Source organism: Palaemon carinicauda, chromosome 23, assembly GCF_036898095.1.
Source record: "Palaemon carinicauda isolate YSFRI2023 chromosome 23, ASM3689809v2, whole genome shotgun sequence".
Lineage (NCBI taxonomy): Eukaryota > Metazoa > Arthropoda > Malacostraca > Decapoda > Palaemonidae > Palaemon > Palaemon carinicauda.
Window position 1 is genome coordinate 65,852,469 of NC_090747.1, and position 18,177 is coordinate 65,870,645.

The 18,177-nt window shown below is 38.9% G+C and overlaps 1 protein-coding gene across 1 annotated transcript in view; it reads left to right on the forward strand.

Moving 5' to 3' along the window:
• LOC137617144 (centrosomal protein of 104 kDa) overlaps window positions 1–18,177 on the forward strand; it is a 450,090-nt gene that overhangs the window by 57,770 nt on the left and 374,143 nt on the right. Inside the window, exon 2 of the mRNA XM_068347001.1 lies at window positions 17,267–17,431. Within this exon, the coding sequence (XP_068203102.1) occupies window positions 17,267–17,431 (165 nt within the window). The remainder of the gene's footprint in view (window positions 1–17,266; window positions 17,432–18,177) is intronic.

Genomic DNA, 18,177 nt, shown 5'->3' on the forward strand with positions numbered 1-18,177 from the left:
CCTCTCGTGACAATAGGAAAAAAAGAGTAGATCAATGCGAGAATTTTCATGCTCTTTTAAACACATGGAAACTTGAAGATGACATAATCCCTCGTGCTCATACCTGGCGTGTGTCATACAGCATACCTAGATGAGTTTACATAAGACTTCATAACAAAACTATCTGAAATAAAAAGTTGATTCTTAAAATGTAACAAATTTACATATACTGAATTGAATGAAAATACAATTAAATGAATGAAAAAAGTCTTATGTAATTTACATACATTTTTTAAACCTACATGAGTGAAACTCTTAATTCAGAATGAAATACATGAATAAAATATTTACTCTTATGCTAAACGAAATTCGTATGATAGCTCCCCCAAAAAGATTATCTATTCCGGGCCTGAATCCATCGATTCAGCCCGAGATAAATAGTCTGCAACTACGTTATCTGTACCTGATATATGCTTTACATTAATATGACATGTTTGCAAACATAATGACCGCCTAGTTAACCTTTGATTATTATTCTTCATTTTATTAACAAAAGTTAAAGGATTGTGATATGAAAAAAAAAAAACACTGTTATTTCTTTATTCTGTGGTCTGTTCACATAATCTTCGAATTTTTTTATTACTTTTATTAATGCTAGTAATACCTTTTCAACTGTGGAGTAGGCTTGTTGATTCTCCTTTAGCTTCGATTTCATGATGCAAACAGGATGAAGAATTCCTTCCTTGCCTTCTTGTAATAGGACAGCTCCAATCCCATTGTCTGACGCATCCACTTGGATAAGGAATTTCTTGTTGAAATCAGGTGCTGGCAGTATTAGTTTCGAAGTTAATATGGCCTTTATCCTGTCGAAGGATTCCTGGCACTCGCTGTCCCTTACAAATTTTTTCTTGGGGATAGTCAAATCCGTCAAGGGAACGAGTACAGACGAAAAATTCGGAAAAAAAACGTCTGTATAATCCCGTCATCCCTAAGAATCGTTATAATTGCTTCCTCGTAGTGGGGAATGAGGCTTTCTTTATTCCTTCGATATTTTGAGCTACCAGGGTGATTTGTCCTCTTCCGACTTCAAATCCCAAGTACCGAACTGTTGCCTTTTCAAATTCGCTTTTCTCCAGGTTAATCGTGTGGTGTGCTTCTTGTAGCTTTTGGATTACCTTCTCCAGGATTCGGAGATGTTCTTCTCAGGTCGATGGATATGTCGCAATATCGTCGAGATATACTCCTGCTCCTTCAATTAATCCTAGAGGGGTATCCATCACTCGTTGAAAGGTAGCGGATGGGTTCATTGGACCAAATGGCATGACTGTGCATTGATATAACCCAAACAGGGCTATAAAAGCTGATCAAAATATTGCGTTGTCGTCCAAAGAAATTTGATAATAGCCTTTTAACAAGTTGATCTTGGAGTTGAACCTCCTATGTTGTCGAGTAGTTGGTCTATGAACAGCAATGGATAATTATCGGCCACACTGATCAAATTCAACTTTTGATAGTCCATACACATCCTGAAAGATTAGTCTGTTTTTTTCACGAGTAAGTATGGAGAACTGTAAGAGCTAGAGCTTTGTTCGGCTAATTTGTTTTGTTACAAATAGTCGACTTCTTTTCTTATGACTTCTCAGGGATACGGAGACTGTTGATAAGCTCGTTGTTTGGATGGTCTTTCCTTTGTTTTAAGGCGTATCTCATGCTTCGTCAAGTTGGTTCGTTTCGGGACGTCCAAGACAATTTCAGGGAAACTTTTAATCATTCAGCTTAATGCCTCTTGTTACTCCTGGTTCATATGAGTTAATTTCTCGTCCAAATTCCGAAGGATAGACGAATTATTATTGCTTACCAACCCCTACCTCATACCCATCGTTGTCTTCCGTGGATGGTATGGTTTGCGCTAATTACACCTGTGAAGCTTCGGTTTCGTTTTTGTTTGAGTATGGTTTCAGCAGGTTAACGTGTACTTTCCCTTAACTTTTCCATCTTCCTGTGGTTTCGATAACGTAGGTTATGTCACTAATCTTCTCCAAAATCCTGAATAATCCTTGGAACTTGTTGGTAGGTGGGAATCTCCTTATCAGTAAGAAAACCAACACATGTTGTTCTACTGCAAACTGTCTGTTCTTACTTTTGATACCAAACCTTTTCTTCGTCTTTCTAGGGCTCGTTTTCAAGATTTTTAGGGAAAATCTCCTTATCTCGCCGATCCTTTTCCTCAAATACTAGATATATTCTCCATTCGTTTTTTCTTTATCTTTCCCCTTTTCTGCCAACATTTTAATTGGTCCTTGGCTGAAGGCCTTTTCGCATACTTCAATTGGGGGCAAGGGAGCTTTCTTGATGTACTCTTTAGGCTTTCCAGCCATCTGACAAAAGTGACGTGCACGTCAAAACTGGCTCACGTCCTTAGCATGCCAGGCCAGAAAAAGGGTTTCATAATCTTCTCCGTCATCTACCTTATACCCATGGGTCCTGTCTCGTGCGCTAAAGCGATCACCTATCATCTCAATGGCACGTTGCAATCATATCAGCCTTTTCCTACTCACTTGTCCTACTTCTAATGCTTAGTTTCCTATTTCTTCCAGATCCATTGCTTCCTCTTCTTCCTGTTCCTTCATCTGTCATTCCTCTCCTCTCGGGCTTACTTTGGGGCTCTCCTCTTGCGTACCATCAAGGGGATCCTCTTCTTCTGAGAATAAGTCCTTCTTGTTCATCACTCCTTCGGTTTTTATTTCTTCTTTTGCAGCCATTTTCTTCATCATACTCTTAGTAGTCACCAAACTACGAAACAAATACGGGAAGTCCTTCTCGAATTCAGTCGTATGACTACACTTTAATGGTTTCTCCGTTACAATGGGACAAAAACAAACGGCACTCCATCAACCTCATTACCCAGCAGGACTTCTACTACTACTACAGGCGATGAATCCTTTACTGCAAAATCAAAATGACCTGTCACCAACTCGCATGGTAGTTTCAAATGGCAAATAGGTTTAACCTCCTCACCTCTTATTCCTTTTAAAATGACCGAGTCTCCTGTGAGAGACTGTTCAACCAACGGGTATACACCTTGTGTCACTACACTATGGTTACAACCTGTGTCATGCAATATCTTGACCGGGGTTTGCTCACTCCAATATATTGCGGCTAACATACCTTCATAAATATACAGTTTAAAGGCATCCACGCTGTTTGGAGTTGTCCTTTTCGTCATGTAAACGTTAGCTGGTTTATTTTCCTCATCGTTCTTTCCGGTTTGTTTCTTCGTCTTCGCATTCTTTGAAGTTGAATTATCCTTAACCACTTGGGCGACTTCTTTCGGTTACTGATATGGTCTCTCTTGCCACACTTATAGCAGACAATATCAACCTTTTTTACATCATTCATGATACCTGAAGGAGGACAATTTGACGATTGTTGCTGTTGTGCTATCACATTCTGCTTAAGAACAGCACCAGTGGTACTTCTGTTGTAACTATTGAACTTGTTCACATAGTTATTACTGAAATAGTTTCCAAGGTTTGGCGAATACTTAACAGTTGGTCGGAACGACGGATGAAACTTCATACCCGAGGAGGGTTTACGACTGGTAATATTATAATCTTCAATCAGAGAAGCAGCTTTATCAAGTTTCTTCACCTCTCTCTCTCTCTCTCAAGTACGTTCGAATATGATCAGGAATTCCTCTTAGATATTGTTCCAGTACTATTAGTTCTTCTAAATCAGCCATCTCTCTCACATTAGCAGCCTCTATAAATCTTTTAACACATCGTCATACTTTATAAGCATAATCCAAGAAAGTCATTTTCTGGTTCTTCCGCAAACTTCAGAATCTTTCAATACAATATTAAGGGGTCATCTGATACACTTGTAGCACGCTCCTTTTCACTTTTTGATACCCCTTCCTTTGGTCCTGAGACAAGGAAAGATATGCACTGCATCCTTTTCCAATCTAGACACTCTGCAATAACACAGACCATTTATCTTCTGGCCATTCTATCGTCGATGCGACCATTTCAGATTGATCAAAGAACTCATTGGGAGTTTCTTCTGTGAATTTGGGAATTAAACTCTGTGCATTCGTCACACTAAACACGAGATCATGCATAATATAGGTCATCTCTGTCTGGGTTGCCAACCTTGCATGAGCACTCAACAACTCAAACTCCATCGCATGTTGCGCAATCTCTGTTGCCTCTTCCTTCTCCTTTTCTTTTCGTCTTGATTCCATTTCCCTCGCATGTTTTTCGATTTCTCTGGCTTCTTCCTTATCTCTTTATTCCCGTCTTGCAATTTCTCTTGCCTCTTCTCTCTTTCTTCCCGTCTTGCAGTTTCTCTTGCCACTTTCTTCAACCCATCTTCACCATCGTAGCTAATTGGTAGGTTTGGGACTTGGCATTCGTTTAATGATAAATTTTTTGCACATTTAAACGTGTTTCTTTCATATTTCAAATAAGCCATATATACGATGGTGAAGATGGGTTAATTTCAATTCTAAGTACAGAAAACCTGAATTTGACAGGTATATGTATAGAAGAATTGTCATTGACTTTTATCTTTCTTCGTGGCGGAGTGGTATGGTCACTGGCATACAGATATCCTGGACGAGGGTTCAAATCCCCGCCGGTCCGATATCATAGTCTTTGGGCGGTTCCGCCTTGGGGTCTGATCCCGAGGTCGTTAAGAGAATCCAGACTTTAATGTATTAATATATATGGCTTATTTGAAATATGAAAGAAACACGTTTAAATATGCAAAAAATTTATCATATATATATATATATATATATATATATATATATATATATACACATACACATAAACACACACACACACACATAAATATATATATATATATATATATATATATACATATATATATATATATATATATATATATATATATATATATATATATATATATATGTATATATATATATATATATATATATATATATATATACATATATATATATATATATATATATATATATATATATATATATATATATATATATATATATATATATATATATATGTATATATATATATATATATATATATATATATATATATATATATATATATATATATATATATATATATATATACATCATCTCCTCCTACCCCTATTGACGCTAAGGTCCTCTGTTAGATTTACCTAGTCGTCTCTAGCATCAGCTTCTAAATCAATACTTCTCCATTCATCATCTTCTACTTCATGCTTCATAGTAGGGCTAGGTCTTCCAACTATCCTAGTACCTTGTGAAGCCTTGTTGAATTTTTTATTAATTAATCTCTCCTGGGTCGTGCGAAGATCATGTCCAATCTATCTGCATCTACCCCTCACCATGATATCATCCACATATAGCACTCGAGTAATCTCTCTTATAGTTCCATTTCTAATCCTGTCCCCCCATTTGACTCCCAATATTCTTCTGCGGGTTTTTGCTCTCAAATCTAAAAAATATGTTGGATATTATTTCATTGTCATACGACGACTCATGTTCATACAGTAACACCGATCTCACTAAACTGATATATACTTTAGCCAGATTTTCATATGTAATTTCAGGTGATTTGATTTCCAAATTTTACTTAACCTACCTATTGTCTGGTTTGCTTTTTACAATCTTTCATTAAACTCCAATTCTAAAGACTGTATTAGAGATCGTAATTTCTAAATATTTGAATGATTCCAACTCATGAATCTTTTCTCCTTCCAATGATATTTCATATTCCATTGCATACTCCGTTTTCATCATCTCTGTCTTTCTTCTATTTATCTTCAACCTAACCTCGTGTGATATTTAATGCATTCTGGTAAGCAAGCATTACAAATCCTGTGGTGTTCTGATGATAAGGACAGCGTCATCAGCATACTTTAAGTCAGCTAAATTCCTGTTACCAATCTAGTCCAATCCTTCTCCACCCTCCCCAACAGTTCTATAGATTAAGAAATCCGCAAGGAGAATAGGGAACAACACATTCCCTAGGAGTTGTACCAACCATGTGTCACACGATCGTACATAGTTCATTTTGTGTATATATTATCCTTGTATCTTTGCTCTTCCCTCGCACTAAAAAGAATCTGAATAAACATGTCTGTTTTTCTCACCGGTAACCGTGTCGATTTTGAACATGAAATTTTCTGTTGCCTTGAGCTTTTGTAAATAAAGGAGAGTGTTGAATAATAAACTCATTCAGGTGCTTTCATCCTGTCTTTGAGTCACAACCTTCTCTCGGCCTATCACATAGGTGACCCCGAAAGTCTACTCGCTCCTCCCGCCTTCCACATCCCCTCGCCCCTCCATCGTTGGTACTATGGCGGACTCTACGGAAGTTGGTGCTGCGGCTGCCCCATTAAAACTTTCATCATTCACCAGCGGAGAGGCATTTCGCATCAAGGGCGTGACTCTCTCAACCACCAAAGCAGATTATGTTCTCGCGGCGATACCCGAGGATACCTTCCCGAAAATATCCCACTGGCTTTGTGAACAAGGAGACACCCCAATAGCGTATGACGCCCACAAAACATACCTTCTGCAGCAGTACTCGCCGTCGCCAGCCGCTCGTATAGCAAAGCTTTATCAGCTCTCTCAACAACCGTTGGGGGACCAAAGGGCTTCGCTCGCCCTCAGGGACATGACCAGTATCGCTCGCCTGCAACCTGCCGCAGACGGCTCTCCTCGTGAGGTGAACCTACTTCGTGCCCTTTGGATACGCCATTTACCCGAACCTGTACGCGCTGCTATACCCGATGTCGATAGTTTACCCATAAAAGACTTGATGACCAAAGCCGACGCCCTTATGGACAGCCACTTCAAGACCTCCATCAACGCCTCCAACCCCGACGAAGAGGACGCCTATTCAACGTCAACTGAAGCTGACGTGAACACAGTAGGACATACACACCTATCCGTGACGTGCCGAAGCAGCGACAAAGCCACCCACCACCCACCACTCGCTCGGTCCCTAACCAACGACTTTTACAGCCACTTACTACCTCCCCCTCTGCCGCAGTTTTGCTACTACCACTTCGGATTCGGGGCAACCGCGAAGAAATGTGCCAAGGATTTTCAGTGGCCAAAGATCGTGTAAGTAGGCCATCGCTCGTGGCGGTGGCCTCCCGTTTTTCTAATCTTTTCTTTTTACATGATGAAGGAACGGACGTGCGATTTTTGGTAGACATGGGTACTTGTCGTTCTCTTTTGCCAAGGGAACTCTTCAGGATACGACGTAGTCTGTCTATGTCTGCCGACGTCTGCTTGGTGGCTGCCAACGGATCTTCGATTCCCACCTACGGTTATGAGAACCTCACATTATCATTCGGAAACGGTAAATTTAATTGGAAGTTTCTCGTTGCTGATGTCACATTGCCAATCCTCGGTGCGGATTTCCTCTCTCATTTCCACCTTCTGGTCGATGTTGCCCACCGACGATGGGTCAACGCAGACTCGTACTTTTCGACACCTCTTTAACCCGCCCCCTCCAACCTCGCTCTCCACATCAGCGCACCCACGGATGCCTACGCCCACCTCCTCACGTCGTACCCAGAAGTTTTCAGTCTAGAACTTCGCCAAATGCCCACGGCCCCTGCCAAGCACAGTATTTATCACCATATCAAGACAACATGACCCCCCAGTATTCGCAAAATTCAAACGTCTGTCACCGCAACGACTGGCAGCCGCCAAACAGACGTTCGGCGAAATGGAAGAAATGGGCCTTTGCCAAAAGGCCTCCAGCCCGTGGTCGTCACCCTTACACATCGTTCTGAAGAAAGACGGCTCCCTTCGTCCGTGCGGGGATTACAGGCACTGGAACATGCAAACAGAATTGGATCACTAACCCCTCCCAAACATCGTCGAATTGACTTCCTACCTGCACAAAGCGAAGGTTTTCTCTACACTCGACCTCCTGAAGGGGTATTATCAGGTGCCTATGAACCCAGAAGACATCCCCAAGACCGCGATCACCACTCCGTTTGGTACATACACCTTCAATTGCTCCTGTTTTGGCCTTAGTAATGCCGGGGCCACGTTTCAACGTCTCATGGACCTCCCTTTCTGTGTATGTTATGTGGACGACATACTTGTGTTCTCCTCCTCAAAAGAGGAACACCTCCTTCACCTGCGCATCCTGCTCAAACACCTGCAACAAAGCGGCCTTGTAGTCCGGTACGACAAGTGTACCTTTGGCGCCAACGAAGTGTCGTTCTTAGGGCACCGCATCACTCCTGAAGGAGTCCATCCACCCCCCCCTGAGAAGGAAGCAGCCGTTCAGGACTTCCCTGCGCCCTCGACCGTCAAAGCTATGCAGGAATTCTTGGGCATGATCAACTATTATCACCGTTTTCTGCCAGCCATTGCCGCCACTCTTGCTCCCCTCTACGCCTCCCTCAAGGGCAAGCCAAAGGACCTGAAGTGGGGTCCCCTTCAAGAAGCGGCCTTCTGCAATGCAAAGAAGGCCCTATCAACCGCTGGGGCTCTCACTTTTCCTATCCCACATGCCCCTCTCCTTCTCTCCACCGATGCCAGCGACGTCACTATTGGTGCAGTACTCGTGCAGATGGTCAACGGCTTGCTGTCCAAAGCAGAATCGGGTTGTTCTGCCTTCGATCGCAAATTGCTGGCGGTGCACTTGGCTGTCCGTCACTTTTGCCATTTCTTAGAAGGTACGCCCTTCGTCATTTGCACAGACCACATGCCTCTGGTGCACGCCTTCCCTCGACAGTCTGATGCCTGGTCCACCCGTCAATGCCGACATCTCTCCGCCGTGGCTGAATACAATTGTACCCTTCAATTAGTCCCGGGGAAAATGAATCCCGTTGCCAATGCCCTGTCAAGAAACACGTTGGCTGCCGCTCAACTGGGATTGGATTACAACGCCCTGGCTGAAGCCGAACGACAGGATCCAGAGTATTAAGCATGTAGGACATCCTGCACGTCCCTCCGTTGGGAAGACTTCCCCTTTGAAGACTCCAACACCACCCTCCTCTCTGACGTCAGTACTGGTAGACCGCGACCTTTGATTCCTGCTCCCATGCGAAGGCAGGTGTTTGATTTCATTCACGGCCTTCCACATCCCTTGTGCCGTTCTACCGTATAGCTGCTGAAGACGAAGTTCATTTGGCACGGCATCTCTAAGGATGCTAAGGATTGGGTCCGCGCCTGTACTTCTTGCCAAACTTCCAAAGTACATCGACGCACGATTCAGGAGTGGGCACCTTTCCTCAACCTCAGCGTCGTTTTGCACACATCCACGTCGATGTTGTAGGCCTCCTACCCACATCACAAGGACATCGTTACCTGTTTACCGTCATGGACCGCTCCACTCGTTGGCCTGAAACCATTCCCATGGAAACTGCAACGTCCGCCTCATGTACATCTGCCTTACTCTCAGGATGGATTGCAAGATTTGGTATCCCTGAGCATATTACTTCTGACAGGGGTACCATTTTCACCTCTCAATTGTGGACATCATTAGCGAATCTCCTGGGCATCACCCTACATCAGACAACGGCCTACGTCCCCGCTGCCAATGGAATGGTTGAATGTTTTCATCGCACCCTCAAAGCAGCTTTGATGTCCCGCTGCAAGGATTGCAACTGGTTTACTCAGCTTCCCTGGGTCCTCCTGGGACTAAGGACCACTCCTAAAGATGCCCTCAACATCTCGGCAGCTGCCGAATTCTTTCCTTCTACAACCTCCTCCGACAATCTCCAGCACATACATCACGTCTTGGGAAAATTTACTCCATGCCGCCAGACTTACAAGCCCCCAGCGAAGCATCATATACCGACAGACTTGCACTCTGCAACGCATACCTTCCTGCGCAACGACACTAGCAAGCCACCGCTAACGCCCCCTTACACGGTCCCTTTCCTTGTGATCCACGCAGTCCGAAACCATTCCTACTAATCATTCGTGGCAAAGAAGACTGAGTCTCCATTGATCGTCTAAAACCTGATTATCTCCTGCCAGATGACCCGCGTACAGTTTGCCTCTCTAGATCAGGGCGCCTTATTTAACATGTCCAGTATGTCATTTTTAGGGAGGAAGCCATGTACCGACCGTGTGTCACATGATCGTACACAGTCCATTTTGTGTATATATTATGCTTGTATCTTTGCTCTTCCCACGTACTAAAAAGAACCTGATTAAACATGTCTATTTTTCTTACCGGTAAAGGTGTCAATTTTGAACATGAAATTTCCTTTTGCCTTGAGCTTTTGTATATAAAGGAGAGTGTTCAATAATAAACTCACTCAGTTGCTTTCATCCTGTCTTTGAGTCACAACCTTCTCTCAGCCCATCACAGAGTACTCCACTGGTCACTGGAAATTCATTTGATAGTACTCTACTAACAACAACTTAGCACTTGCTTTACTCATGAACAGACTTGATCAAATTTACATATTTAAGAGGAACTCCATAATAATACAAGATTCAGCAAAATTGGCCAGTGTACACTGTCAAAAGGCTTTTTCATAATCCACAAATGTCATCAAAAGTGGATTTCTCTATTCTACACATTGCTCTACCACATGTCTGCAAATGAAAATTTTGGTCAGTACAACTTCTTCCTTTTTAAAATTCTGCTCGTTCATATCTCAGCTTTTCGTCAACCTTTCTCTGGAGTCTCTTTAAAATGAGCATACTAAATATTTAAAGGACAAATGATGTATGTGTGATGCCTCTGTAATTATTGAAATCAGTCAGATTTTTTTTTTTTTCTTTTTTTTGCCATTTTCACCAACATTCTTAGCTCCCATTCCTCAGGTTTTGTCACTTCACGCCACATTCCACAAAATAATCTGTAATTGTTCTTGGGGTTACTTCATTTTAAGGCCAATATCACCTCAGCAGGTATTCCATTGTATCCAGGGGCTTTCCATCTCTAGTTTTTCAATGATGGCTTCAACTTCAAACACACTAAATTCCTTCATGGGCACATCAAGATCTTCCTCAGCTTCAGGTATATCAATTAAGTTATTCCCTCTACATCTATTCAAGACCTCACTAAAGTGTTCCATACAACGTGTCCTTTCTTCATCTTCTGTTGTTATAATAGGGCTGTCTCTCTTTTTGATGAGTATATGCTTCTTTTTTTCCCCATGAGAGATTTCATTAATAATTCTGTGAGCAATTTTTACACATAGCCACTCTCATAGCTTTTTCATCCTCCTCCGCCTTCCTCTGTAAATATTCTCTATCAGTCATTCCTGGCTTTTCTTTTGACTTCACTAACAATACTGGAATACTGAACATGCTCTACATTGTAATTTTCATTTCTTCCTCGAAAACTTTCATCTCTCAATTTATGACTTTGTCTCCTTCTTTTAGTATCGCAAGTATCATTTGATATCTATGGTCTTCTTGTAACTGCATGTCCCAAAACTTCACGACCAACTACCTGATATATGTTCTCAATATCACACCATTCTTCATTAATTGTCAGTTTTTCGTCTCTTAAAATCTCAAAGACTGCAAATCAATTTTTGCATTCAATTTCAAAGGTTTTTTGGTGTTCATCTTCTAGAAGCTTATTTGTATCAAACCTAGGTATTCTCTCTACATTTCTGCTGAGTGCTTTCAGTTTTAATTTTTGTATTGCAATGAGGAGCTGGTGATCACTACCAATATCGGCTTCTCTATAGCTTCTTATATTTTTCACTGTTCTCCTTCTCTCTTTATCAATGGCTATGTGATCTATTTGATCTTTGTAATTGTCACATGGTGAAGTCCATGCATATTTTTGGATGTCTTTGTGTTGGAAAAGAGTACCTCCAATAACAAGACTGTTTGCTGAACAAAAACTTATAAGTGTGCCCCATTTTCACTTGCAACTTCGCCAAGACCATCAGCACCAATCCCATTCTCTATACCTTGATTATTCGCTCCAACTTTATCATTGAAGCCACCAATCACAATTTTCATATTTCTCTCTGAGATCTCATCTATTACACCCCGCAGTTCTTCATAGTATTCATCTTTCCTTTCTTCAGGGGAATCATGTGGTGGTGCATAGCAAACTATAATACTCATATTGCACTGCTTCGATTTGAATTTTGCAAGTATCACTCTACTACAAAAAGCTCTCCGATCTGTTACTGCCCTTTCTTCTCTTGGTGTCATCATTCTTCCTACCCTTTCTCTTCCAACTTCCTTTGTTCTTCCTGAGTATATATATATATATATATATATATATATATATATATATATATATATATATATATATATATATATATATATATATATATATATATTTTTTTTTTTTTCCCTTGGTCTAAGATCTTGTTTACCAATCCCTTATAACGTGTTGTACTTAGGGCCAAGATATCCAAAGTATATCTCATAAATTCAACATCTACTTGCTGTAACTTCACTATCGGATTCATGGCTTTAACATTTCAATTTCCAATTTTTAATTTTTTCTAGTATTTATAAACCAGGAGATTCTTAGCACCCCTCTACTACCAGGATTGGGGGCCATTCTGTCATTTTCGCTTTCCATAGACTCACTAAATCCATAGAGGATTCATTGGCTAAATTCATCATAGGATAGCCATTTCCTTTTGATGCGCAGTGCCTATCTAACTGGGCAAGTGACCCATGCTAGTCAATACTAATTTCAATAAGCACATCCTCCAGGCATCAGGATTAAAAGCCGAAAAAACATCTTGTCTATCACCTTAAACCCAATCCGTCACCCTACTGCCAGTGACTTCAAAGTTCTCGTTATTCCGTCAAGTAGCTCATCCGCTTGTATAACCGTTGGCAAATAATAATAATAATAATAATAATAATAATAATAATGTTATTGGACAAAAATATTTACATACAAAGATTTACAAAAAAAAAGACTCAGTCCAAGCCCATGTGGAGCAGAGCTCTTCGGGCAATAATACAACTAAAATAATATTATCAATTAAGTAAAAATAAAGAAATAAGGTAAATATGGATATAGATATACAAAATGTACGCATACATATACATAAGTATATATACACAAATAGATACATATAAATGAGATTCTTAGCCTAAAGACAAATTTAAATGTATATTTGTATGATAAAGAAGGATGGTATATGAAAACTAATGGTATATACATTGAAAAACTGTAGATATTAAGCAAAAAAACTCAGTAAGAGAATGTTTTACAAATAAGAATATTCTAAACAATGAAACTGATACTTACATTGAGGTTAGGTAGGCAAGTATAAATATTTGTTAACGAAGCTTAATACCCAGATAACAAGAGATTTGTATATGATTTCTTAAAAGATCGAACGTTAAGCAATGCCTTTAGATAAGTGATCAGAGTATTCCAAAGTTTAATACCTTGATATAGATACAATTGTTCGCATCTATTAATACGTATGAAAGGAAGAGTTAAGTTTGTATTTCTTGTTCCATATGGATGAACTGATTGTTCCTGATTTATTTTTCGTCTTAAATCTGGAAATTTATTCAATATAAGTGTCTGGAACATCATATTCATTAAGGAGAGCTTATAAGTGTCCTCCAGCTTCATTATCGAGAGAGACCGGAAGAGTGGCGATGTATGAGCTAAGAGATCACTGGAGCTTATGATTCTTACCAGTCTTTTTTTAATTACAATTAACGGTTGCAGGACGTTTCTACTACTACTCCCCCACGCCGTAATTTAGGTGAGGAGATACTAACGAGGGATACAATTGTTTTATAATATATAAGCGAAAATACTCTTTTAATCTAAATATGATACCCATTACTTTGGCAATTTTATTAACTGTCATATTTACATTCTCACAGAAAGTTAGTTTATTATCAAGAATTATCCCTAAAAATTTACCGCTGGACTTCTGGTCCAGAGTGTGATTTCCTATAGCAACCCTTATGTTATCTGGAACTCTACGCAAAGAAAAGGTTATGAAGTATGTCTTTCTTTCATTTAAGATTAACTTATTTGCTAGTAGCCAGTTTTTTACATGAGTTAAATCAGCAGTTAGTGTATCACAGAGGGAGTAGATACTTTTATGTCTAAAATGAAGCGTAGTGTCATCGGCAAAGAGTATGGAGCTTAACCTACCTACTGATCGAGGTAGATCATTGATATAGGCGAGGAAAAATAACGGGCCTAGGACTGATCCCTGGGGAACACCTATTTTGACATCCATAACCTCTGAGAGATGGCCATCGAGGGTCACAAATTGTTTTCGACTCGTTAAGTAGGATTTTAGTAAGAGTATCGCATTTCCCCGTATTCCATAATGTTCCAGGTTTTTAAGCATCACATCATGAGACACTGTGTCAAAGGCTTTACTCAAATCTAAAAAGGCCGCACCAAGGTATTCATTTTTATTCATCGCATTGTAGATATTTTCGAGAAGGTCATTAACAGCATCACTTGTACTGACGCCACGCAGAAAGCCATACTGACGGGTAGAAAAAATATTACATCTAATAAAGAAAGAGTAGAGTCGATTGTACAATAGTTTTTCAAAATTTTATTCAATAAGGGAAGGTAACTTATTGGTCTATAGTTATTGACATCCGATTTATCACCAGACTTATGTAGCAAAGTAACGCACGCTATTTTAAAAATGTCAGGATAAATACCAGAGGCAATACAACGGTTGAATAACAAGGATATAGGAAAGGCAAGTAAACTAGCATTATTCTTATATAGTTTAGTAGGGGTAAAATGAATATTTGCTTTTTTGTTCTTTAGTTTTTTATAATGTTAATTACTTCAAGCGGAGAAGACGGGGTCAAATAAATAGAGTGCTGATTTGAAGGAGGCAAATAGGAATGAAAATCTAACTGATTATTTTGAGGCAGAGCATCTCGGTGAGTAATGCCGGTTGTAGAGAAATGAATATTAAAAGCATTTGCAATCTGTTGGCTGTCAGTAATTGTTTCGCCGTTACGACCGATGAGTTTTCTTAGCGACGTGCGTTTTTTCTTGCCAGGCCTGAGGGACGAGTTTATGAGATCCCAGGATTTTTTAGCATCCTTTCGGAGTTGATCAAAAGTACTATCAAAATATTTTTTCTTTGCCGCGTGAATTAATGTGAGCAACACATTACAATATTTACTATAGCGTTTGGCACTATAAGCACCCAATTTCATTCTTCGATATAAATCATGTTTAATGTTAATTGATTTAAGTAGCCCTTTGAAGAGCCACTTATTCGCCAATCTTTCAACACTCACATATTTTGTTTTTAGAGGAAAGCATTCATTGAAAAAGCTGTCTATTTTATCCGTAAAGGTTATATATACATATATATGGATATTTATTTATACACACACACACACACACACACACACACACACACATATATATATATATATATATATATATATATATATATATATATATATATATATGGACGAATTTCTAAGATCCTCAAGTTATTATAATTTCCTTTTATAATTTTTGAGAAAGACAGAAGAGTTTATACCTGGGTTGTACAATGATTCTCAGTAGGCAATTAGATAAACCTTTCTCTTTCGATTTCAAACGCACATAGGGTTAACTACATTCTATCCGTAGAATAAAGGAATATTTTTGAAAATTCTACTAATTTTCTATATGTGTGTATGTGTTCCATATGTGTCCTCAATTTCGTTGCAACTTTACTTGTATTATCTTTATCTATTTTCCATTGTTGTTTTTCATGCTTTTCTATTTCTGTTTTTCTTCGGTGGATATGGTGCATCTTATTGTTCTCATTCTTTTATGTCCTTTTATTCGTTTAGCAATTTTGTTGTATTTTCTTTTTCTTACTCATCTGTGAAGCACTTGTTTATTTTTTCATAAATATTAGTGATGTATTTTTTAACTCATTTACCACAGCAATGGAAAAAAAATTCTTTGCCAAACAACATTTTTTTTTATACAATCAGATCTAGTATTCTTCTGAAATGGTTGCTCATTCCTTGTTATGGTAGACATCAGTGTGTAAATAACCTATTTTTGGCATATTACAAAATTACCGTTTTGAAAATAATACACAGTTTTGACAAACTTTATGTTGTAATTTCTTCATTTATTTATATCAAACGGTTTGAACAGCATCCTCTGCAATATAGATATATTTCAACTCTTTAAAGATTACACGTGAGTCTAAAGCTGTTGCAATACTACCTGTTGGCTGCTTACTCATTTCCCCATGGTATACTTAACCATCTCCAATTCTCCTTCTCTCTGTAGGAACATTAGGATCCCCATTCATATCCTGCACACAGATACTTCCTAATTTCTCACTTAACCATTGTTTTTGCTTCGCTTCTTTCCTCAATTAGGTAGAACATTTCCACCGGGGTAAACTCACTAGTCTGACTGTCATATTAGGCAACATCGCCAAATTTAATGGCTCATGAGATAAATCGTGAGTCGTCATCATTAGCGTCACTTTTTTTTTTTTTTTTTTTGTGATCGTTTCTTCGTAAAACTTATCTTTTTACCTTTTTTTCTTTATACCAAAAAAATCCTTGTCTACTTATTTTGATTACGATGACTATTTCTTCATCTTTTCCTAATCCTTATGAAGTTTTTAACTATGATTTAAAGGTACTTATTTCAAAATGATTGCGCTCGTTATTTTAGTAGTTTCTCCCTGATCTCATATATGCTAAAATTCCTTATAAATTCACATTTTATTTCTTCGTACCTTTTATGCTATACCTCAGATAAGATATCCAAAATCTGTTAAAAGACAGAAATTATCCCTTGAATAAAATTCCCTTCTTTCTGCATCTCTGTTATTCCACCGGTTCCAAATCTGCTGATATCCCAGAAACGAATAGCTAATAGGATCCTCATGTTATTATGTTTTCCTTTTTTTGATCTTAGAGAAAGAACGAGCAGTTTATATTTAGGTTGTGCAAGGTTCTCGGTAGGTAATTAGGTAAATCTTGCTCCATTGATTTTAAAGGCACGTAAGGTTAACTACAACTTTTCAGCAGAATATAAGAAAAATATTTAAAATCCGATTAGTTCTAAAAAACTCCTTTAGGTTGAAGTAATTATTGTTAAAACTAAAAAAAGATTTAATCGATTTATTTTAGCGGCACTGGGTTTCATAATTTAAAAGATTTACCTACCTTCGAGTTATGATATTCTTCATTATGAGTAAATAAAAAAATCCGAAGAATTACCAAGCTGTTGTCTTGAATTCTTCCTATAGGCGTGGACGAAAGAAAGTTCAATTTCTCTTTGAAGAAAAACTTATAGAGAAAGTTATAGAATTGATATTTAATCATAGTCTTATGTTCTTCATGCAGGCGAGGACGAAGGAGGCCGCGCCAAGGAACTTCTGCAGCAGGGGCCCGGAGTGAAGGGATGGGTGTCCTCTCGTTTTTGCATTTACCCACAAGAGCTCATCTTCCAGTTAGCAGAAAGATGCCACCTGACTCGAGTGCAGATCCTCGCTCACGAACACTTGATACGTAAGTAACCTTGAGAGAAGTCATTATCTGTGTGTGGGTGTATGTGGAGAGAGGAAGTGAGGTGGGGGTGTTTGGAATTATATTCATTCATAAGATTAATTTTATGGCTTTATTGCGCAAATTGCTCTAACTGCTTTGACAAGAAGGTTTAAATAGAATATTCATTTATTAATCACACCTATGGCCTCAGCCTTCAAATTATTTCTGAGGGATTCTGTGTTACAGTTATGTGCAACAGTGCAAAACTTTCATCATGTTTAGTATCATTAGTAGCACCACTGGTAGTTTATCAATAATTAATCTTTCACTAATACGCATCTTGGTCATATTTTTAGTAAAAATCAAGCCTTTGAAGCAGAATTTTACCCGACCACCTCTATCGAAATTGCGGCGACCCTTACCCTAACTAATTGCATGAATAAATCATTGGGTGTAACGAGAAAGGTCGTAAAAAGGGTGATACATCTTGCAATGGAAGTTTACTCTTTCATCCAGATCACTTATTTAGCTTTTATTCCATTCACTTTTCCTTCGATTGCCATTGTTACAAACTCATTAGTGTGGGAGATAACAGGATAATCCTACAAAGGATGATACAAGCACCATGTTGGGCACACTTGTTCTCTGAGTCATACTAATCAAGTCTGGCCGATTGGTCGATGCAAAATCCAGGATGGTGGTCATTTTGTAAGGTGACTGTCATATTAGCTGCCCCAAGTTGGCGTTTTGCTCTACAAGTATTTGGA